Raw genomic sequence first — 23,724 nt, 5'->3', positions numbered from 1 at the left:
TCAGTGTCTTTGGACTGAAGCATAAACCTGAAGGTGGTTCCAGCCCAACCCCGAATTGTTATTAATCATCCTATGCAATTTTTATTTTTGTTTTGTCTGGTTTTAAAAAGCAGCTGCTCCTAGGAACAGAAGCCAGAGGCCGCAACGTGGAGGGCAGCCACTCACTGTTTAGAGCAGGAAAGGTGGGCTGAGCACCCCACAGAAACATGGATGTGCTCCTGTCCTGAGTGCAGGATCTGTGAGCGCTCCTGTCTGGAAAAGGACCTTGGCAAATGTGGGCAACTGTAGGGTCTCCAGCTGAGATCATCCAGAGAGGCAGCGGGTTGTGCCTCAGGGGAGCAGACAGTGGCTGTGGAGGAGAGGCGGAAGTTTTGGCCCCGGGTCAAGAACTGAATTCCCCTCAGAGCCGCCGTCACTGTGAGAACTGACTTCCAATGTTTTCAGCGGGATGGTGAATGGTAAGCTCTGTAGCGCAGCCAGGGGAAGGGAGGGTTATTGCTCATTCTGAACCCTGCTGGGATGTGCCTGCAAACCCAGGCTAGACTCAAACCCAGGCTCTGCCTACGACGATTGTCCAGCGTCCCTGGGCAGATCCATTTGTGATGGGAAACTGTGTGAGGACTTTGATCAGGAAAGGGGGTCAGAGTAACTGTCCTGTCTGCCTTTGGGGTTTTCTGATAATCCCTCCATAAAGCTCCAGGGAACAGCGATGAAATTCCCTCTGCACAACCCACAGTGGTGTTTGCTTAGCTTGTACCACTTTGGTCAGGCTTAGTTCATCTGAGCAGCTATAACAAAATAACCTTGGACTCAGCGGCTGATGAGCAAACATTTCTTTCTTGTCGTCGGGAGCCAAGAAGTCCAAGGGCAAAGAACTGGCAGACTCCATGCCCTGTGGGAATCTGATTCATGCAAAGATGCTGCCTTCTTGTTTCCTTCTATGGGAAGAGGCAGGGCAGCCCTGCGACGCCCCTTCCACAAGGGTACAGTCTCATCCATGAGAGCTGCACCCTCATGACCAAATCTGCCCTAAAGGCTCCCTCCTGATACTCCTCGTAGGAAGTCAGGTTTTAACATATGCATTTTCAAGGACAGAACATTCAAATCACAGTAGAGACTCAGACTCGGTGACGTCAGTAGAGAAGCAGGTGGACACAGCTGGAATCGGTCTTCCAGTAGCCACACAGTCCCATGGTATTCTTGCCAAAGAAGAAAAAAAAAAAATGAATGCATTTCTCCACGTGGAACACAGGATCAAGTGCGTCAGCTGTGTGCACTGTTAGTTCAGTGTGCATGCCAATAATCGAAAGAGAAAGGGATCTCTCAGGGGGAGTGTTTTCTGTGATAGTGCTGTCCCAGAAGAGATAATGTGTGAAACCAGCTGGGTGAGACGTGCACATCTGCGATCCTGGCCCCAGAGAGGCAGAGGTTAGAGGGTCAGGAATTCAAGGTCTGACTTGGCTACATAATGAGTTCAAGGGCTGTGGGACCTCATCTCAAAAAAGCAAAGAGAGTGAGGTGACAGAGTGTTTGGAAAGTGCGTGAAGTTTTAAAAACAAAGTTGACTTATAATCGGTAACTGATTTATAATTGCTTAGTGAGATAGTTTACATCCTACACTTGTGTTGTTACTTCCAAGGCCCACTATGTCTTTAGTATTGGAAGCCTGCTGCTTCTTGGGTGTGGCCAGTTTTCAGGTGCTCAATACCTGACTTTGCTGATGGCCACAGTGGACCCAACCCAGCAGATGTAAGAACAAAGTTTTTGTTGTTGTTGGTTTTTTTTTTCTGTTTATGTTTTTAAGTTCTTTCTTTCCAGAAAGTGTCACTGGCTCTTAGAGTATACTTGTTCTGTGACCTTTGTTTTCTCATAGCCTGTCTTTGGAGGAAATTGTACCGACTAATATGTAATTCTTTGAGAAAGCCTTGCTGAGTAGTAACGTTGTGTGATGGACACTCTTCTTGGGCAGATGTTAGTGAGGTAGTCTTGACTTTGGAAGAATTAGGCTGAGGTCAAAGTGGATAAATAGCTCACTAATAGTAAGATCAAATCAAAGAGGGAAGGATGGATAGGATTTGGGATTTGGCTTCGAATCTGAAGCCACCTGAGTCTGGGTTATTTGTCTCAGGACTCGTGTCTAATTGAGGAAAAGCTAGTGAACAGGTAGCTCACAAACATGCAGTACTTTGCCTCAAAAGCTTTGTTATGAGCACGTCCAGGCTGTGGGGAGGTGGAAGTGACCAGACACCTCCAGAGAGGTGAGCGTGAACAGAGGCACTGTGAGCAGAGGGAGGAGTCGGCATGCTTGAAGGCATACAGAGGATGAGGAACTTTTCTCGAAATAGGTCGGTTTTTCCTGAGTAGTTTTGGACCTATGCGTGGCTTTTCTTAAAACCAGTTAAACCCAGTTATGAAAGGCAATTGGATTCTACCACTGACTGCTAAGCCTTAGCTCCTCTGGGTGGAAAATGAGGCTGGTGACGGCGCTTCCTAGAGCCCCTGGTGGTGCCACCGTTTCCCATTGTTCTACAGTGTTTACTCTGCCTCACTTTTCTCCTGCACGAGTATGTGTCCTTCCCCAGGACTGCCCTGTGCAGTAGCTGTGCAAACTCTCTACCCCGTCCTTTGATCCAGTTATTGATGAGCATTTGGACGTCTCCAGGCTTGTTTTACTTAGACTTGTGTTCTTTTGTTTTACTTACCGCCGTAACCGATGTCTGTATGGCTTCTCATAGACGCACGAAGCGTTGCTGAGGGGCGGAATGCCGGGCTTGGAGGCTGTATTTGGTGTGAAGCCCACCCTGTCCCGTCCCTGTGTGGGGGTGGTGCGTGCTCCTGACTTGCCGGGTTTCCCACGTTTCGCTTCTGGAGCCAGCTCTGGGCCTGTTGGGTTTTCCTCCTCCGGTGCGTCTTGTACCGCTGTGCACCTGCTTCTCAGACCGAGCAGCTCGGGGCTCCTCAGGTGCTTGGTTGTTCTCTAGAAGCGTCTCCGTGTGGTCTTGCTCAGCCCCACCGTGAATCGGTTCTCCTGTGAGTGTGTTCCGGCCTTTGTCTCCATTGGCGTTGCCTTTGCCGGAGGCCATCCCTCTTCTTGCCCAATTCTCATTGGTCCTCTAGACCCAGTTCAAAGGTTACCTCTTCCTGCATGCCACCTGTGTCCTCCCTACATGCTGGCTTTTCACACAGATGTCTCTGACTTTTTCAGCAGGTCCTGGACTCTTCTGTGAAGATGGCAAGGGCTGTTCACCGCTCTATTTCTAGTGTAGCTTAGCTTCCGCCTCATGGCGATTGTCTCTTACCCGTTAACTGCCATAGACAGCATTCCCTCCCTGCTGCTCTGCCCTGTCTCAGATCCAGGGAAAGCAGTGAGCCAACAGCCAGCCAGCATTGAGGGGGAGACTCTCTCTGCATGCCCACTGTGTGCTTTTGATAACCTGATTTGCCTTGTTTGGAGGGAAAGGTCTATACCTTCTGGTTTCAACCCACAGCTTACATCTCTGTAAAACTAGCAGGCCAGGCTAGGCGAGCTGGCTGGGTTTTAAGCTCCTGGACACTTACTAATTATTTGACCTTGGAGAGCCTTGTTATTCTGTGCTTAGTCATCTGACCTGTAGAGTGAGAGAAACCAGGAGAGAGAGGAGGACAGAGAAGAATGGAGATGAGGGAGGGGTGGGCTGTGGTGGGGTGAGGGGTGGGGAGGAGGAGGATGGCAGGGAGGAGGAGGATTAAATGTTGTGAAGACTGTACCCTCCCCGGACGGAACCCGGTGGCTGGTAAATGCTGTGCCTGTGAGCACCTCCCTGGTTCACACAGAAGGCAGCACACAGTGCTCTCTGTTCCGTGTCCGTCCACACCGTGAAGTCATTTAACCTCAGAGTCTTCACTTTCCTGACCCGAAAAACAAGGGTAATTGTTACAACCCCCCCCCCCCCCCACGCTGCCCTCTCCTGGTTACCTACAAGGAGAAGTTGATAGCAGAGGCCAGGCCTCCTGACTGTCTTTGATGCCTGAGAGGCTGGGCACACAGAAGCACTGGGGCCCTCAGCGGCTGGTCTCCTGTTCTGTGGTTTAGAGCTTCGCTGACACACAGGGTTGCATCCACAGCTCATGCTGCCGCTACCTCTCTTCTCCTTACTCTGGCGCTCACATCAGCCTGCTACATCTGTAGAACATCTGTAACATACCAAGATCACGTACGCAAGAAAAAGTTGGGGAGTATACGAAGCCACTGTTTTTCCTTTCTGATGTATTTATTGAATTAAAAATATGCCGGGGCTCCGAGCAGCTTCTGTAGTTGATCCAGTTGTGCTGTGGATCTCACTCACCCATTTCTGGTGCTGCTGGTGTGGACAGGCCTGCTGTACTGCCTTGGATCACAGGATGGCGTGCGTGCGTGTGTGCATGCGTGCATGCGTGCGTGCGTGTGTGCATTTGGTGGTGACCAGCAGCCACCGAGCCTCCCACACAGAGGTCTGCTGCCTCCTCCGTCACTGACTGCCTCCAGAGGGCACTTCTGACCCTCTGGATGTGTGGAAGGGTGCAGGCATCGAGCTGTCTGCACCCAGGGAGCAGTGTCTCAGGAGGTGTTTCTCAGAAGAAACCCTGAGTGAGCAAAGCTGCCGTGACTTTATGATGCTTGTTATTCTACAACGGTCTTAATCGATTCAAATATTTAGCTTTAGATTTTTTTTTCCTTTCGGAATACTTCCAGGAAAATAGGAATTTATTTTTATGATGAAAATGGTCAAAAAGATAAATTTAATTCATAGCTATTCTCTGTGTAGATAACTTTTTCTAGAACATTCCGTGACTCCAGAGGCAGCCTTCTAAGACATGAGCCTGGTTTGTCGGACTTTACAGTTTGATTGGGCAAAGCTTTTGGGAGCAGCTGGCCGTCAGATGGTGGAATAGGGTGACGGTGCCTTGGGGTCAGTGGGTTCCTGGATCATCCCGATCTCACCCAGTTATGAGCTGCCCTTTCATCCCTTGAAACTCCAGTCAGCTGATCTGCGTCTGAAGAGAACGCTCTCCTCTTACTCACACTGAGTCCGTATATTCAGAAAAACAGCTCTGCCTGTCTGGTCTGCTTTACTCATCTGAACGGCGCTGGGTAAATGGAAGAGAGAAGTGTGGAAAGCTAGGGTCATTCTCGTGGATCAGCGCGGTTCTGACGCACAGCTCAGACCTGACCTCGGAAACCCCTCACGGTCTGAGAGTACTCACCACATGGCGCTGTATCTCTCTGCCAGCATGATGTTGAATGTGGGCAACTTCCTTTAGTTTTCATTCCTGATGAGAATGAAGACCTGAAACCACGTTGTATGGGTGTGTGTGTGTGTGTGTGTGTGTGTGTGTGTGTGTGTGTTTACATATATGGTTTAGGTTTTAACATGTTAGATTTCACGCAGCCACCATAAGCACAAAGTACAGTAGTTCTAACATCCCGAGGAGATGTCTTTTATACTGACACCTGTCGCTCTCCAGCCCATGGCCCGACTCCTCTCTGTTGTTACAGTTGTATCTTTTCTATAAAGCCTGTAAATGGAATCAGGATCAGGATCCGGAAGCCTGGCTGCTCTCATTTAGCGTGAGGCCGTCGGGTGCCATCCATGAAGCGGCAGGTGCCAGCGTTTGTCTGGGACTCCTCAGTAGCCTCCGCTGGACTAATCTCTGCCCATCATCGTTGAAGGACTCCAGGTTGTTGCCAGCATGGGATGAATCTGAAGAGAGCTGTGTTAAATATCCACATCCTAATTTTTAATGATCATCCATTTTCGTTTTTCAGGCATGGCACTGCTAGGTAATCGCTTCAGGTAATTAGGAATGGCCAGACTGCCACAGTGGTCTGAGAGGCCCAGTAGCTCTGCTTGTGTGTTAATTGCTCACCTGAGGTATCAGTTCTGATAGGTGGAGGGGCATTTCATAGTGATTCTGACGTTCCTGTGGATCGATGGCTTTTGTGTGCTTCCTACACGTCGTAGGTGTCTCTTCAAGTCTTGATCATATATTAATTGTTATGTTTGTTTTCTGTGGTTTATTTTATTTTATTTTGAAGTTTGTGGTATATTCTGGACTCAGATCCTTGGCTGTGTATGTGGTCTTCAGTTCAGTCCACTGAATCAGCAGCTTGTATTTCATTCATACAAAGGTTCTTCTGCAAAAGGAATGCTCTTAACTTCGATATTTTTGCTTTGGTTGTGTTAGGAATGCCCTGTATGGTTTATCCCACTTGGCCTTCACTTCTATAAAGAGCATTTGGCTAGATACAGAATTTTTGCCTGGGAATTTTTTTCAGTACTTTAAAAAAACAGTGTTTGGCTCTGTGCTTTATTCTGCGAAGCTGGCTGTTGCGTTAGTTAGCTTTTCATGTCTTTGTCCAAGATCCCTGAAGGGCAACTTAAGGGAAGAAGGATTCGGCTCTCAGGCGTGTCCGTCATCCGGGCTGAGTCTGTGGTGGGGCAGAGCAGTGACCTCACAGCGGGCAGGAAGCAGGCGGCCATGCTGCCGTTACTGAGCGCTGGTTCCTTTTTCTTTTTTAATCGCTCCAGGCTCCTGGACCCGAGCGAGGGGATGGTGTCACCCACGTTCAGGGTAGGGCTTTCCCCTCAGCTGATCCTCTGGAGATGCGGTCAGGTGTTTGCATCTCCTAGGTGACTCTCCTACAGTAAAGGTGATGTGGTCACTGCTGTCCCTCTCACGGCGGGTCCTCTCCTCACTTGCTGCCTTCACTTTGCTTTTCTTTGTCGTCCAGCAATCTTAAGTTTTGCTTGTATATTCTTTCCATCTTTTGGAGTTCCACAGGCTCCTTGGATGCTCTGGTCAAATTGTCTTCCTACCCTTTCTCCCTGCCATTCCTGGGGCGGAGCTGTGCATCGCTGTGGGAGGTGGTAGGTGGGTGGTGATAGGTGGTAGGTGGGTGGTGGTAGGTGGGTGGTGGTAGGTGGTAGGTGGGTGGTGGTAGGTGGTAGGTGGGTGGTGGTAGGTGGTAGGTGGGTGGTGGTAGGTGGTAGGTGGTAGGTGGGTGGTGGTAGGTGGTAGGTGGGTGGTGGTAGGTGGGTAGTGGTTTTCTCGAAGGTCTCCATTCTCTGGCCTTCTGCTCCCCAGCCTCAGCCACTTGTAGCATAGTCGTCTTCAAGTTCATTCATGGCCGCTGCTTCCCAAGAGCACTTGCGACTGTGGCCGTCCAGAGGGTTATTTTTGGACAGTGACCTACTGATGTCCTTGTAACCCTTGCCTCTCATTCACTCCCCCCGCCTCGTGTACGGAAGGCAGTTGACTAAAGTTTTGCATGTGACATCTAGTGCTTTCCCACAGATGGAGAATTCACCTGAACCCCTGTGAGCAGACAGAGCCGTCTTCCTTACATGGCTCTTTGTTTCTGGGTGGCTTACAGATAACTTGTGTTCACAAGCTGGAAAGCTGTCCTGACTGCGAACAAACTGATTCTCTGCAGTGTGGTTTCTCGCTGTTGGTTGTGGTTGTTTGTGTGTCTCATGAGTTTTCTGATCTGTGTTGTAAATTGTTTCACAAAGTAACTTTTAAATTTGTTCTTTGTCCTGTAAGATCTCGCAAGTCTCCGTTAATAGTTTCATGTTGTTGAGCTGGTGTGTTGGTAGAAACTTCTTTGTGTGTCTGTGAGAAGATGACTGAGTCAGGAAAACACTCGCCCTGCCAGGATGAGAACCTGAGCTCCATCACCAGGTGTGGTGCTTCCTTAATCCCAGCACGGGGGAGGCTGAGACAGGCGGATCCCTGGTTGTCCATAGACTTCTATGTTGTCCATAGACTCACCCCCCCCCCACAGATACAGATACACACACATATATACAGATATACAGATGCACACACACACACACACACACACATTTCTGTGCAACCTTTGGAACTAAACTAAAGCTTTCCTCCTGAGGGAGTGACATAGAATTCTCAACCTGTCACAATGTGCTCTGCCCCCACCCGACTGTCACTGAGGGGCTGAAGGAGGCACAAGAGGACTTGTGCGGGTCAGACTGTCTTAGAGGAAGTGTCTGCCCTGGTCCCTCTTTCTTCTCCCTCCTTCCCTCGCTCACAGAGGGAGGTCTGCAGTGATTTCTGAGGCTCCCTTTGTTCTTAACGGTGTTGTGTTCTCCCCCTGACTCTTACCTGCTACCACATGATGTGGGGTGTTGAGCCACGGGATTTGCTGACATAGTCGTCTTAGGATTTCCACACACAGTGCTTTTTAAAACCTGAGCGAGTGAGCAGCCGTAAGTGATGTTTTCCGTTCCAAGATCCGAACAGGCTCCGTGCAAGGTGTTATAGAGAATGTGTATCTGAAGTGTCCGTTTTATAAAGATTATCTCCTCGTCATTTCACTGTGTTCCATCGGACTGTGAAAGGGTCCCACTGGCCTTGGCCTCACTGATGCTCAGGCAGAAATCAGAGAAACAGGCCCAGAGAATCCTGAGTGGGTTCCCTGCTGCCTGGTCCTTTGTGTGGTGAGGAGCAAACATCGGTTCTCGAGACTCAGGACTCCTCAGTGACTCTGCTCTGATGAGTAGTTTGTTCTTCTTGGGAGTTACCTCCTTGAAAAAAAAATGTATTGGACAATCCCGCTCTAAATACTTAGCCTCCAGGAAGAGCTTGAATTGGGGGACTTTTGTTTAAGGATTCCTGGGAGAGGGAAGGGATTTCAGCCAAGGATTGCAGCTTAGAGATGTTTGTTTACTGGAACCACAGTGTCTAGATCCTTCTGTTTGAACATCTTGAGTCTCCAAGTGGGAGATTGTGTGTGTGTGTGTGTGTGTGTGTACACATACATACTTATTGCAGGTTTTCATTTATATCATAACTGTGATATTGAGTCATTCTACATTTTTCATGCGTTATTTCTAAATCTAATGGAACCTATGAGTGAGATAATTATCATTTTATATATCTAGAAAACAGGGTCCTCTGGAAGCACTCAGTCATTGGGAGCTTAGAATGTTTCTGTTGCAAAATGGTTTGGAATCTCAGCACTTACAGAGAAAAGACTCATTCAAAAGACTATATATAATCTAATTAAAGGCATATATTCACTTTGAATTTTTCTAGAGAGACTGAAGCTTTTTCAGATGGGATGATATGCAATCTAATTTTCTTTCATGATTTCTGAAAAAAAAAAAAGCAGTATCGGGCAATAATGGGAATTTATGTTTTCGTTGCTGGATTGAGTGGAATGAAGTGTTTTTAGGAAATGCCCGTCATTTTAGTGTGTGCACACGCGCACATGCACGACGCCTGCTGGCACTCATGCCGGCGTGCTTGCAGGTGTGCATGGAGGTCCTACCACTGAACCCAGAGCTTGTTGTGGAGCTCATCGGGCTGGCCGACTTTTGAGGCCCCAGGACTCAGGGTGCAGAGGGAGGTTTCCATATCCATGTTCTGTATGGATGCTTGGGGTCCTCAGATGCCTGAGCCCCACATAACTCTCCAGCTGTTCTCGGTGTGGCTGATTCCTGTGCATCTCTCCTAACCCTGCGTCCTCCTGAGCTGAGGACTCAGACGTTTCCATGTAGACAACCGAGGTTTAGCATGTCTAAACCTAGACTGTTTTTTTCTTTCCCCCTCCAGGACCTCTGGTATTTGCTGTCCCGTTTTTGGCATCATTGGTCACCATTCAAGCTAAAGTCACTTTTGACATAGCCTCCTGCCTCATTGTTCTTAATTGGTCAGTACAGCCTCTTGTGAGGCTCAGGGTGTGTTAAAGAGACCTTTAATGAAGTTAGGGGTGTGTTGCTGTGTGCTGAGCACCAACCACGGAAGTGACTGGCTTGCAGAAGGTACTAAGTACACATTTACTGAGTGACGAATAGGGCCTTAGCCTCGAGAATGGTCTGCAGCAGCATGCTCTAGTTCCTGTGAAGGATGCTGCTGTGTTGGAGGTGAACTGTGGCTCCTCCAGGCTCACTGGACATTTGCCCCTCAGCTGGTGGTGTTTAGGGATGCTGTGGAAGCTGGAGCCTAGCTGCAGCAAGTGGGTGACCAGTCTGGCTTTGGGAGTTCACTGGCCTGTGCTGCTTGGCTCGTGACCTCAGTCTTGCTGCCTTCACAATGTGGGGTACACCTGCTCTCAGGCCTCCCTGGCAGTGATGGAGCCTGTTCCTTGAAGTAGCAGCCAGGGTAGATCCATCCTGTAAAGTGTTTCTGTGGCAGAGGAGAAAACAGTAACTTGCGCGCCCTCATCAGCCTTGCAGTGTGCTCATCTATTTATTGATAGTGTGATTTTAGTTCTGATTCATTCTAAAGCATGATATATGCCTGACAGTCAGGCTCCGATGCTATTAATAAGCCAAATGTTGTCAAAGAGTTGTGAATAGTAACATCATTTTATAAGTTAATTCCAAAAAAAAATAACACTTCTAGATGACTTTATGATCAGACATTTTAAGAAAGTGTGTTGTTTTCTTTTCCTCTCTCTCTCTCCCTCTTTCCTTCTTTACCCTCCCTCTGCCCCCCTCCATCCCTCTCTTTTGAGACTGGGTCTTGCAGTGAACCCACACTGGCTTAATGTACCTCACACTGGCCTTAAAGTTTCCTGTCCTAGTCAGTTGTCCCAGTGCAGGGCTTACAAGCATGTGCCACCATGTGCAGGAAAAGACATGTTTCCCAGTTTCCCAGGAAAAAATGATTTCAGCTCATTCCGAGATTGTCCTGAATTTTGATTTCCTTTGTTTCAGATCTACCAGCCTCGTCTTTTCAAACCTTTTTAACAAATGCAAGGGGTTGCTCCTGAGAATTCTCAACAAGAGGGTGCAGGCTTTTCACTTTTAGGGTTCCGTGGGGGCTTTAAAGGAAGGGAAGCGGAGATGAAGCACTTTTTCTTTTATCTGTGCACACATGGGTGTTGACAGGTGTGTGTCCCCTCGAGGTTAGAGCTCCTCATCTGTGTGCACATGTGTGTTGCTAGGTGTGTTCCTGTGGAGGTCAGGGCTCCTCATCTGTGTACACATGTGTGTTGGTAGGTGTGTCTGCCCGTGGAGGTCAATGCCCCTCATCTGCTGCCTTCTGTGATAGAACTCCAGTTCGGCTTTCAATTTCAATATTCTCTCCCTGAACTTGCTGCTCCCTGGTCCTTGGCTAGACTGGTGCCCAGCCAGGCCCTGGCATTCCCCTGCCTCACTGCCTACTGCTGGGATTACAGGGCTGTGCCGCTGCAGCCACGAGTCCTGGGAATCCCAGCTCGGTTCCTTGTGCTCATGTGGCAATCACTTTTGCCCACTGAGCTATCACCCGGGCCAGGTAGGACTTCTTAAGTAGTAATTTGATCCAGGTAGTAAATACCCATAAGAAGTGATGGCGGTTACTCTACTTTTCTTTATAAATTTAATGTTAAAACCGTGCATGGCCATTTTTTTTTTAATTTCTGAGTCTTTCTGCACATTTTTCTGATATTTTCTTTTTGGAGGGTGTCTCCCCTTGTCCTTCATTGTTCTTATTCTTTCTTTCTCCAACTCTACATTAAATTACGTGAAACCCATGTTTCCTTCTTCCCTCTGTATTTTAATGTGTCCTTAAAACATGGCATAATACTGTACAATTTGTTTCTGTTGGAGATTTTATGAAACATTTTTTAAAAGAACCTTTATCAAGTGCCACCCTGAGAACTCAGGAGACAACGATGGATGGAAAGCTTCTTGCTGCTTCAAGGGCGGACATGATTTGACCGACAGGCGAGGAGGTTGCGATCCCTCTCGGCAGCAGGCACACTCGTCCACGGGTTCACTGTCCATGTGGCGGTTGAGGTGGAACGTGCGTTCAAGGTTGTCCCATCACGTTGCATTTCAGGCCATCGTCCTGTGTTTGGGACACCACGTCCAGGCGTTTGAACACCGCTGTATTCAATCTTGACTTTGTGACTGTCATATCACTGTATGCGTCACATCCATCTGGAATTGACTGGACTCTAGTGGCCAAAATTAACTGTTTCAGTTTGGTCACCATTTGAGCCAGGTTACCTTCCGGCGGGAGGAGCCGTGTCCGTCCATCCCTGCTGGCCTGGGGCTCTTCAGTAGTTCCGTCCGTACAGCTTGGTTCTGGTTACTTCATCCAGGAGGAGTTCTCATGCTGGCTTACCCATGAGCCTTTGGGATTGTCTCCTCAGCACACAGGCACTGTCCCTCCAGCTGGCTGTCACCGTCGCCCTGGGCTCCCCTTCCCGGGTCGTATGGCTGGCAATTCTCACAGGGACTAGCTTTTGGTCAGGCTGGTAGAGTGGTCAGTTGGGTGATTTCTGCATGGGTGCATCTGAAACACTAGCTATTCTGAAATGCTGTTAGATGCTAGTGCCTAGCGGGCAGGGTATGAGTGTCTTGAAAAATGATACCGCTTTAATGCAGCAGCCTGAGATTTTCTAGCAGAAAGGTGCGCCTCGGTTTCTTGGTGGAAATGCCCTCTTTCTGTAGGGGATGGGTGCTCTTCAAGTAGCCGTGGATCGGTTGCACAGCACATGCTCAGATCTTCACATCTGTGTCACCGGTGTGTGACGGTCACAGTGAGGTCTGGAGTGGCCTTCTGGGAAAGGTGGCCTGAATTTGGGCATGTGTCTGCTGACGAGGAGCCCTTAGTGTGCCACCAGGTTACTGTAAATTTAAGCTGAGAAGTAAGGGTGTGAGAACTCCCCACTCTATACTTCCTGTGGGCAAAATATTTGAGGCTTAATCTTACTCTTAGAAGTTTGCTCAAAAAAAAAAAAAAAAAAAAAAAAAAAAAAACTGTCTTCATTTTTTTTGTCTTAAACCATTAAGCGACAAGTCTGTAGTAAGATTTCTCAAAGTGACTTGGATTGCTTACCCTCAGTGGTGGTCTTAGGGGTCATGTGGGAGGGGTCTTTGATAAATGTGAATACGGTGGCTTTGAAGCTGGGTGGCCCTGCACGCTGCTGATGCAGAAGGAGTGAGAGGCCCCAGCACCAACAGCACGTCATACCAGGGTCAGCACATGATAAAGCCCCCATCGGGAGGGAGTGCTTGGGCAGAACAAGAACGTTTAGATGGTGTGCATTTGTGAGAGACAAGCTTAAGTTTTTCTTGACCTTCATCCTAGCTCTGCTTCCTGCTTGTCTCCGTCATTACAGAGACATTTCTGGCATTGTTTCCTCTATAACCTCAGGGCTGCCACGTGCTCATTTCTGTCTGGACTTTGCCTTTTAAAACAATGCCAAAAGAAACGCGTTTAGAGCCCATTAATCTGTTCCTGTATTTGACATGAAGGAACTATGTCATAAACCCTTACACCCATAACCATCTATCTAAGCATGGCAGGCAGTACACTAAGGACACTTTTGCAAAATTGGTGCAGCGTTGGTGGACTGAGGATGTCAGAATGGTACTGGTCATTCACAGTCAGAAGTTACTACTTTTCCAGGCAACTTCGTGTGGGCATTGGGGCGCTGTGCAGAAACAAAGAGGAAATGCATGTAGGAGAGAAAGACTCATTGAGGCTAAGGCAGCAGTAATTGAGGGGGGAGCAGTGGACCGCCGAGAAGACACCCTCACCAAGCACTTGCTGAGGGTGTGGATTCCAGGCCGTGTCTGGGATCTTGTGGAGCTGGGCACTTTCCAGCAAGCACAGCTGGGCCGTCACCGCTGCCGCCACCGCCGCCGCCGCCACCGCTTTCCGAGTCTTCTGCTAACTCACAAGACCAGCGTTACTCATGGATTCCTTCGCAGAGGATGACGATCTGAGTGCCGTGGCCTCTAGAATGACCCCTGAGCTTAGAGTCACCAGCATGACTCACAGGGCTCAGCATATGGTTGTGCTCAAGACAAGTTGACTTGCACGCGCTGGCGCGCACACACGAGTCATTTCTCACAGCTGCACTTGTAACCTCTCAGAGTTACTATAGCCAGAGGGCAGAGGGGAGATGTGTATCAGCGAGGTCCAGGGGACAGCTGGCTCATGCTGCCAAGAGCCTTTCCTCTTGGAGTCACCTGGGGTATTTATTCTCAGTTCCTCCGTCACTAACTTGTGATGTGTGTTGTGAACTGCCAGGGGAGTGTGTCAGAGATTCAATACTCGAGCTTTTTCCTGGGACTTTGGTCATAACATACCATATAGATACCCTCTGCCTATGCACCCCCAGAATTTTAGAAAGAAAGCTGGTGATAGGGGCCATGCTGTCTCCTGGCCTTTATTTATCTGTGGACTGTACATACCCTCGAAGCCTGGTCCCTCCTGTGCCGGCCAAAGTCTCCCTTGCGAGCAGCCGTTCTCAGAGGGGATGCTCAGGCCTTGGTGTGACTCTTGGAGATGCCTGCAATGTGGCAACTGAAACAGACTTGTTTCCAAAGTTCTTTAGCCTCATTTGAAAAGCTGACGTTTGGTTGGGGATTTAACTCAGTGGTAGAGCACTTGCCTAGCAAGCACAAGGCCATGGGTTCGATCCTCAGCTCCAACCGCCCCCCCCAAAACAAAACAAAAACAAAAAAACAAAAACAAAATCTGCCGTTTAGTGAGTGATCACTCAACACATAGGAGATTTCATTTGACAAGCGGGGGCTGAGGGTATGGTCAGGGAGGGGTCTCTGGTCAAGTTGCTTCTGGTCTGAATGCCTCACATAGGCAGATGAAGGGTGAGGAGGGGTCAGGCCAATAGCAGCATGGCCATGAGTGTGGTGAAGCCTGGTATACTGGAGCCGAAAGGAGGGGGAGCCCTAGGGAAGTGGGGCTGTTTTACTGACCACGCCTCCTCATCTGAAGGTTAGTCCAGGGTGAGCCTCGGGTGCTGGAGACCTCCTGCTAACCCTTCCCTTCCACTTCCTCACCAGAGCAGCTTTCCAGTGTGCGCTCTGAGTCAAGTGTTGCTCCACATCAGGGATAGCATTGGCCAGGAGCGATCCCGAACACTCAAGATCTTAGAGGGAAGAGAGTCCAAAGAGAAAGGATGCAGCCGGGCTTTGTGAGATGGGCTGTGTCCTTGTTCTGACCCTGGCTATTGTCTCTGTGGTCAAGAGATCACTCATCTAAGAACTCCACACCTCTGTGCTTCTGTCCTTATTTCACACGCGGGACGGTGACTTGCATGGAGTGTTTGCTGTGCACCAGATACATAATTCCCAGAGGCCCAACAGAGCCAGTGCATGGATGGATCCCAGTGTCAGCACGTGGAACACATCCCTGCATGCCAGCTGCACCAGAAGTGACCACGTGTTAATAGCAAATGCTTTTTAGCCATTTTATCATTTCTGCGAGGAAGCCAGAGTGTGGCTGCCAGGGAAGAAAGACCCAGGAAGGTAAAGGTGGATGAAATCGGGTTTTGGAATTCTCAGAGCAGATGTAACTGGTTTTTGTGTTTGACAGATTTTGTGTTAAGGTGCTAGCATTACTCATTTATCTTGCAATTTATATGAAGGAAAAATATTTCTGGTGTGTATTTTAGAACTGCCTTTTGACACTAATTAGAATTTTTAAATAAATTTGTGTATGCATCCAGCTCTGTGTTCTTAGACAGCAGGGGCTCTCAGGCTGTGAAAAGTCCCCCAGCAGCAAACCACAGTTGTGGAAGAATGAGCTACCTACCGGAGGAGGGTGTTGCAGCTTTGAATTGTGTCCCAAGACATTTATCTGAGGATTGCCAGATTGTTAATCCTACTCTTAATCATTGGACTTAAGCATGGAGAAACGAAAACCAAATCTGAGAACCCAAACTATATAGCACCGAGACTGAGCAGAATCATGACCCAGAACCAAGTGTTCTCCATTGAACAGCCGCACCTCTTCATGCCATTCACCACAGGATGCACCGCTCATCTCTCACAGATCAGACTGACCTTCAGGGATTGAGAGCTTCTGTGGTACAATATTTAAGAGTCGGGAGAAGTATTGTTAAATTGGCCTCCCATGTGGGCAGTGCCCTACGAAGGGGAGAGTGATTTACTTTATGCTCTGTTCCCGCCTGGACCGAACACAGGGAGCTAGACCACTGGAAGAGCTGTGATATTTCAGAGAAAGACTCAATGGTTATGTACGCCTTAGAATGAAAAGCTAGGCTTGGGACCTGTAACTTGTGGACCCGGTACCTAATTTGTGGTGCAAGAGTCTTGGTTGTGGAGAAAGAGCTGAGTGAAGCGAGTGTGTGGGTCTGTAGTACGGTGTCATGGGCCCAAAGTGTGACGGGGTAGAAGGGCAGGCTGGACCTCTGCTGCGTGTGTCTGTCCCTGAGCTCTTCCTGCAGGCACAGCATGCATTGAGGACTGGGAAAGCGGCACTTTTCCTAGAAAGTGACTGCTGAGCTCCGAATCTGAAGTTCCATGAACACAGTTCTTAGGAATCTCCAGGCAGTTATACTCAGGCATGGCTCCCCCTTAGCGCACGTGGATCCCATTATCGAATGAGAAGTTGTTAGGAAGAAACACTCAAGGTTGTGTCTGATTGGAATCTAAATGTGCATCTAGTTGCTGTCTAAATTGAGAGGTAACTATTCCAGCAGATGTGTCTGTAACCTAATGGGATGTGTCCTAAAGGACAAACCACCCATCCCCTACGCTCACAGTGATCGCACACTATCGTGCGAATAAAGAGCAAGTGGACTGTACATGGCGCGAGACTCACCGCAGGGACTAACATCCTTACATTTTTGTCATGTTCCACCTTCTGAGCCCAGCCTTCTGTTCTGGGCATGTGTCTCCATTCTATTCATTGAGCCGTAAGGTTCTCTGGGTTTTGACAAATACATAGTGTTACATATTTACCACCATAATATCACAGAATAATTTCTTGACCCCACGAGATCTGCTGTGTTTCACCCAGTCCAGCTTTCATTCATTCTTCTTGGATTTTGACAATTGCTAATGTCTTCCCTATTTGCCCTTCCTTCCTTCCTTCTTCCCTTCCTTCCTTCCTTCCTCCCTTCCTTCCTTCCTTCCTTCCTTCTCTTCTTTCTGTGCTATACAGTTATAATTATTTAATGTACGGCCCTGCAGGGTAGCTTATCCCCTTGTTAAGAGTCATCCACGTCTTTCCCTGGCTTCTCATCATCTCTTCTTACCATGAACTAGCATTGAGTTATGTACAAGTTTGTCTGTGTCTTCACTCACTGGAAGGCAGCTTGGATGCCTCCAGAATTAGCAGATCATGGAAGAACGACATTCACGTAATGTTCCCATGCAGGTATCTATGTGGACATGGGCTTCCATGTGAGCTGGGCTAATATATGGAGTATAACGAGGGATAATATTATTGTGCCACATGGAACAAATTTTTAGAAAGTGTGATAATAAATGAACAACTCATCTTCCAAAACAGCATTCTGCTTGGATACTGACCAGCAGTGAGCAAGGACTGATATTCTGCCTCCATACCAACAATTAGTGCTGGGGGGGGGGGGGTTGGACTTCAGCCATTGTAATAACTATGTGCTGAGTCTTGTTTTCCTGTTACCTTCAGTTCACTAATGACCAATTAGTACCTTTTTGTGTTTATTTGTGGATATTCACAGCTTCTTTGTTAAGGTGTTCGTTCAGCATTGTCTCTATTTTTAAGGGCCGGCTGTTTGTTTGCTTATGGCTGACTTTGAAGAGTATATTTTGGATGCAGGTCCTTTATGTAATATACAATTTGATAACAGGACATAGCTGTAATGTGCTGAAATAACAAGGGGCCCATCTTACAACTGTCCATGCAGCCTGGCTTTCTGGGACCTAGGAAAGTAATCGTAACAGGAAAGGCGACCTGAGAGATAAAAATCTCTTCAGAAAAAAGTGTGTGGAGGGAGGGTGAGTCCTTTAGCCCGGCAGGATGCTCCTTCTTGAGGTCACAGAGGAGTATGTGAAGACCAGAAACTGAAAGCGTGTTGAGAGTCCTGATTCACAGTGTGGGCATCCTGGTGGGTGGGTGACAGGAACCCTGAAGTCAAGGGCATCTGGGAAGTGAGAGTGAGGACCATGGAGTGTGTCTTCAAAGTGGTGGATGGGAGTCTGAGGAGTCAACTTTGTGGGCATAAGGAAAAGGAGGACTGTCTTCCATCAGTCGTCTCCCGCAAGGTCCCCATGCTACCCCCTTCGCTCCAGTGCCCATTTCTCTCTATATCTAGGCACGTACCTTGCCATGCCAGGTGAGCACCGGACCCCGAGGAGCCCTTTGTCTTTAGCATCTTGCGGGAAGTTTCAAATTGGATTCTGTTCCAAAGGTGCCCTTTGCCCTGTGCGGAACCCGCTGGGTCTCCCTCCCTTCTCTCGTGTGAGCTGTGTGTTGAATGTCTTGCAGTCGACTGTTTAGTGCCTGACTTCACTGAAAGACGCCATCTGCCTTCTCAGCTACCCTGCTCTACCGTAAGATCCTCACAGCTGTGACTCAAGTGCTTGGCAGAATTAATTAACACGTGTGTGGATTCTCCGCTTTGTGGAAATGTGTGGCCTACTCTCTGCAGGGACAGAATTAGACTTAGTTCCCTTCTTTCCTGTGTCCCAGTCAAGTTTCTCCTGGTGTTGCCCTCCGGCCATTCCTGTGGACGGCCGTTCACGGGATCTCAGTGAACACGGGGCAGCGAGAACAGTTCTCACACCCAACACTCATGTCTGGGATTATTTTAGTCTAAAAAGATGTAACTTGGTATTTTTGATATGAAAATATATCAAGTTACTTTGTCTTGCCTGTAGCCAGCAGTTTTCATCGGACAGAAACCTCAACCGAATGGCGATGGGGAAATGGCAGGAGCATTCTGAACCGACGTTGGTTAGAACACTGGTTTTAGTGCCCGTGGAGAGGGAGGGATTTGAGCTGCCAGCAATAACGACGGACAGTGGCTCACACATTCATTGGTCACTTTGGCCATCCATCCATGGTGCATTGCCAGGTTTAATGGATGGTAACTGTTGACCATAGTGGTTTATGCGACCTAACTAACGTCCAATAGAAAGGCGCAGCCCAGCTCAAGTGCCGTCGGAACTGACAGGCGGGGAACAGCTGTTTGGTGTGACTTGGCAGCTCCCGTCTAAAACTGCCTAGTTCTGACTTTGCATTCCCGGTTTTACTCTTTTACTATGGTCATAACGTAGAATGCCGTCTTAGCCTTTGAACGGAAGCGGTTAAGATTTCGTGGCATCTTGTCGGTCGCCCAGAGCCCACGTGCTCCCAAAGCTTTGCCCTTTGGTCACGCAGCACCTGTCTGTCTTCCCACTAAGTCAAACTGTCCCAGCGAGCGCTCTGCGTCAGAGGGAAGGTCCTGAATCCCAGCACACTGTGTCTGTATACTCTGTGTGCCCTGTGTGAAGATGCTGCATGGGTGAATCTTACTCTTTCTGGTTCCTTTGCAGGTTTGACGGATGAGAAAGTGAAGGCCTATCTCTCTCTCCACCCCCAGGTCTTAGATGAGTTTGTTTCTGAAAGTGTCAGTGCGGAGACTGTAGAAAAGTGGCTGAAGAGAAAAAACAACAAAGTTGAAGGTAAGATGCCTCGGGCCTGCCCGCCCGCCCACTCGCTCGCTAGCCTGCTCGTGCCAAGTGCGCACAGATTTCAGACCAAACTTTGCTAGCCCAGAATGGGACAGCATGTTTTAGAAAACAAAACATGTTTAATTCCAGCACTCGGGAGGCAGAGGCAGGCGGACCTCTAAGTTCGAGGCCAGCCTGGTCTACAAAGTGAGTCCAGGACAGCCAGAGCTGTATATGGAGAAACCCTGCCTTGATAAAACAAAACGAAACGAAACCTAAAACAACAACAACAAAAAACCAAGCAAACAAAAACTCATGAAATAGAGAGAGATGTGCATTTTATTTCTGTCAGTTTTATTTATTTATTTATTTACTTTTTTAAAGATAACATTGTTAGAAAGAGGAACTAAATAAATATGAGAGAGACATCCTTAATTTAAAAAAAAAAAAAAAGACCTGGCAAATAATTGCTGAGGATTTACTTAGGGCTTGTGGTATTAGTCAGCTTGGAGTCACCGCAGCGCGGCATCTGAGGCTGTGAACTCAAAAGAGAAAAGGTTCATTTGTGTCCAGTTCAGGATTTAATAGCCCCATAGCCTTTGGCTTCTGGCAAGGATAGCGGATGGCAGTGGCAGGGACCTGTGTCCCAGTGAAGAGCTCTCATCACCAGCTGGGAAGAGAGACTGAGGGAGGAGACGGGGTCCCACATGGTCTCCACATCTGCTCTGGTGGCTACAGGGCCTCTCACAGGCCCTTCTACCTGATGGGCCACAACCGCTTTGTGGGCCGAGGGAACACTGTCTGCGTGCAGACCATACCAGTGATGAGTATTGATTAGGAAACACAGTTCACGTTCCTATCTCTAGATACTGCATTTTGCACAAGGCTGTCTGAAAACACCATGCAGGAAGAACCCGGCTTGTCTTTGACCTGTCCTTCCTTCCTAGTCACGGAGGCTACCAGAATGGAACCTCCAGAGGTCAGATGAGGATGGCCCTTTTGAATGCATTGTAGAGAGGGGAGAAGGACTGTTTTAAACTTCAGATTCTTTGATGGGTTGCCTGTGCTCTGGTAAATAGCCTCCCCCAGTGGTCACCCAGGTAACGCTGTGCAAGCTCAGTGGGTCATATACCAAAGACAGGCTTGCCAGTTTCAGGGCAAGAAGGCTGAGGAGGACTGGAATCCGTTATATGGAGGTGTGAAACTGTGAAAAGAATGAAAAATAGAAACGTTTGGATTCCTGGGATTTCAGGCATAGTGTATTTAAAATTTATGCAAAATACCATTTTAGAGGAGGGCTCCCTTTGTGTGTTTCTCTCTTACTCTCAGAAATCTATTTATCTTTTAAAGTAATCAGTTACTTTTGCAGTTCAAAGAATAGAAAGTAGAGCTGTGCATGTGCCGGGCAAGTTCTCTACCAACAAACCACATCTCCAGGCTTTAAAAATGCATTTATGTTTGGGAAAAGGTCTTCACCAACCCCATATCTGACAGAGGACTGATATCCAGAATATATAAGGAACTCAAGAAATTAGACATCAAAATGCCCAACAGTTCAATTAAGAAATGGGCTATAGGCCGGGCGGTGGTGGCGCACGCCTTTAATCCCAGCACTCGGGAGGCAGAGCCAGGTGGATCTCTGTGAGTTTGAGGCCAGCCTGGGCTACCAAGTGAGTCCCAGGAAAGGCGCAAAGCTACTCAGAGAAACCCTGTCTCGAAAAAAAAAAAACAAAACAAAACAAAACAAAACAAAAACAAAAAAAAAAAAAAAAGAAATGGGCTATAGAACTAGAGAATTCTCAACAGAGGAAACTCAAATGGCTGAAAGACATTTAAGGAATTGCTCAACATCCCTAATTATCAGGGAAATGCAAATCAAAACAACTCTGAGATACCACCTTACTCCTGTCAGAATGGCTAAGATCAAAAACACTGAAGACACCTTATGCTGGAGAGGATGTGGAGCTAGGGGAACACTCCTCCACTGCTGGTGGGAATGCAAGCTTGTACAACCACTTTGGAAATCAATATGGCTCTTTCTTAGAAAATTGGAATCAATCTCCCCCAAGATCCAGCTATACCACTCTTGGGCATATACCCAAGGAATGCTTAATCATACCACAGGGGCACTTGCTCAGCTATGTTCATATCAGCATTGTTTGTAATATCCAGAACCTAGAAACAACCTAGATGCCCTTCAACTGAAGAATGGATAAATAATATGTGGTACATATACACAATGGAATACTACTCAGCAGAGAAAAACAATGACATCATGAGGTTTGCAGGCAAATGGATGGATGTAGAAAAAATCATCCTGAGTGAGGTAACCCAGACTCAGAAAGACAAATATGGTATGTACTCACTCATAGGATACTAGATGTGGAACAAGGATGACTGGACTGCTACTCACATCACCAGTGAGGCTACCTGGAGAACAGGACCCCAAGAAAGACACGGGGATCTCCCAATGACGGTGAAATGGATGAGATCTACATGAACAGCCTGGACATGAGTTAAGATAATGAAGGGTGAGGGTCGAGGGAAAGAGAGCTTGGGGTAGCAGGAGATCCCAGCTGGATCAAGAACAGAGAGGGAGAACAAGGAATAGGAGACCATGATAAATGAAGACCACATGAGAATAGGAAGAAGCAAAGTGCTAGAGAGACCCACAGAAATCCACAAAGATATCCCCACAATAGACTGCTGGCAATGGTTGAGAGACAGCCTGAACTGACCTACTCTGGTGATAGGATGGCCAAACACCCTAATTGTCGTGCTAGAAACCCCATCCAATGACTGAGGGATCTGGATGCAGACATCCACGGTTAGGCCCCAGGTAGAGCTCTGGGAGTCTAATTAGCGAGAAAGAGGAGGGTTTATATGAGCGAGAATTGTTGAGACCAAGGTTGGATAAAGCACAGGGACAAATAGCCAAACGAATGGAAACACATGAACTATGAACCAAAGGCTGAGGGGCCCCCAACTGGATCAGGCCCTCTGAATAGGTGAGACAGTTGATTAGCTTGATCTGTTTGGGAGGCATCTAGGCAGTGATACCGGGTCCTGTGCTCAGTGCATGAGTTGACTGTTTGAAACCTGGGACTTATACAGGGACACTTGGCTCAGCCTGGGAGGAGAGGACTGGACCTGCCTGGACTGAGTCTACCAGGTTGATCTGAATCCTCGGGGGAGGCTTTGCCCTGGAGGAGATGGGAATGGGGGGTGGCCTGGGGAAAAGGGGAGGGGTGCGGGAGGAGGGAGAACAAGGGAATCCATGGCTGATATGTAGAACTAAATTATATTGTAAAATAAAATAAAATTAAATAAAAAAATTAAAAAGCAAAAAAATACATTTATTTTAAACACAGGTTGCTTAAGAAACAGTTGTATTTATGAAAATAAGAAGTGTAGACTCAAAAGGTATGTGAGGTCAAATTCATTTCCCCTCAACTGAGTCAATGTGAATGTGCTTTCTTTGAATATTGCGGAATAGTTTTCCTTTATTTCTAAATGGATATATTTGGCTATCTGACCAAGTTTGGCCTCTCATTTTTATGCATGTTGTGCTCATAGGCACAGTTAATTCTACTTTTTTGTTAACACCAAAATAGTAGTTCTGGGGGGATCTTCTTAGTATGCTAAACATCGTAACTTCTGTCTGACACACAGAAGTGGGTGTTCTAAAGATGCAGTAGAAACATGGGCAGTTTCCACGCTCTGAGTAAGTCTTTATAGTTTCTGAACTTATAATAAAAACAAATATTTGCAAAAGAGAGCTTTCTCGATGAGATGTGAAGCAGTTTTAAAAGCAACCGTAGTGATTTGTACAGTGTCTACGAGTGTGTGTCTCTGTGTGTGAGCATGTGTTTTAAGACAAAGAAATGTAGAAACAAACCGGAGATCAGCATTTTTCCTCTCAGTCCAATCCTGTCATTGATGACTAAGAGCAAAGCTTAACCACCGTGTCCCATCACTGTGAATCAGAGACTGGAAACCAGTTTGAGATGGTTGACACCTTGCAAAGGGTGGCTGGGCTTTGAAGTCATATCCTGATGAATGGTGCTTATTTGGGGCCAGGGAAGAGGGCTCAGTCCTGCTCAGGTGCCTTCCACAAAGCACGAGGATTTGGGTCCAGACCTCCAGCACCCACGTAAGAACCTGGCATCGTGGTGGGCACCAGTAACCCCAGTAGTAGAGTGTGGCCGTAAAGACAACTGGGTCTCTAAAGCTCACGGGCTAGCCTGCCTGACCAAATCAGAGATTGCCTCTTCCAGGGAGGCAGAGTGACTGAAGAAATACCAGTGCCAAACTCTTGTCTCTGCATAAATGT

General features: G+C 47.8%; 1 protein-coding gene across 7 annotated transcripts in view; it reads left to right on the top strand.

Annotated features, from left to right (window-relative positions):
- Pde10a (phosphodiesterase 10A) overlaps positions 1-23,724 on the top strand; it is a 445,668-nt gene that overhangs the window by 335,582 nt on the left and 86,362 nt on the right. For all 7 annotated transcript variants that reach the window (XM_028866641.2, XM_028866647.2, XM_028866646.2 and 4 more), the window contains one exon: positions 19,275-19,403. In XM_028866641.2, the coding sequence (XP_028722474.1) occupies positions 19,275-19,403 (129 nt within the window). The remainder of the gene's footprint in view (positions 1-19,274; positions 19,404-23,724) is intronic.

Source organism: Peromyscus leucopus, chromosome 8a, assembly GCF_004664715.2.
Source record: "Peromyscus leucopus breed LL Stock chromosome 8a, UCI_PerLeu_2.1, whole genome shotgun sequence".
Classification (NCBI taxonomy): Eukaryota; Metazoa; Chordata; class Mammalia; order Rodentia; family Cricetidae; genus Peromyscus; species Peromyscus leucopus.
The sequence above is the reverse complement of the archived record's forward strand: the minus strand, read 5'-3'. Positions and strand labels throughout refer to the sequence as shown.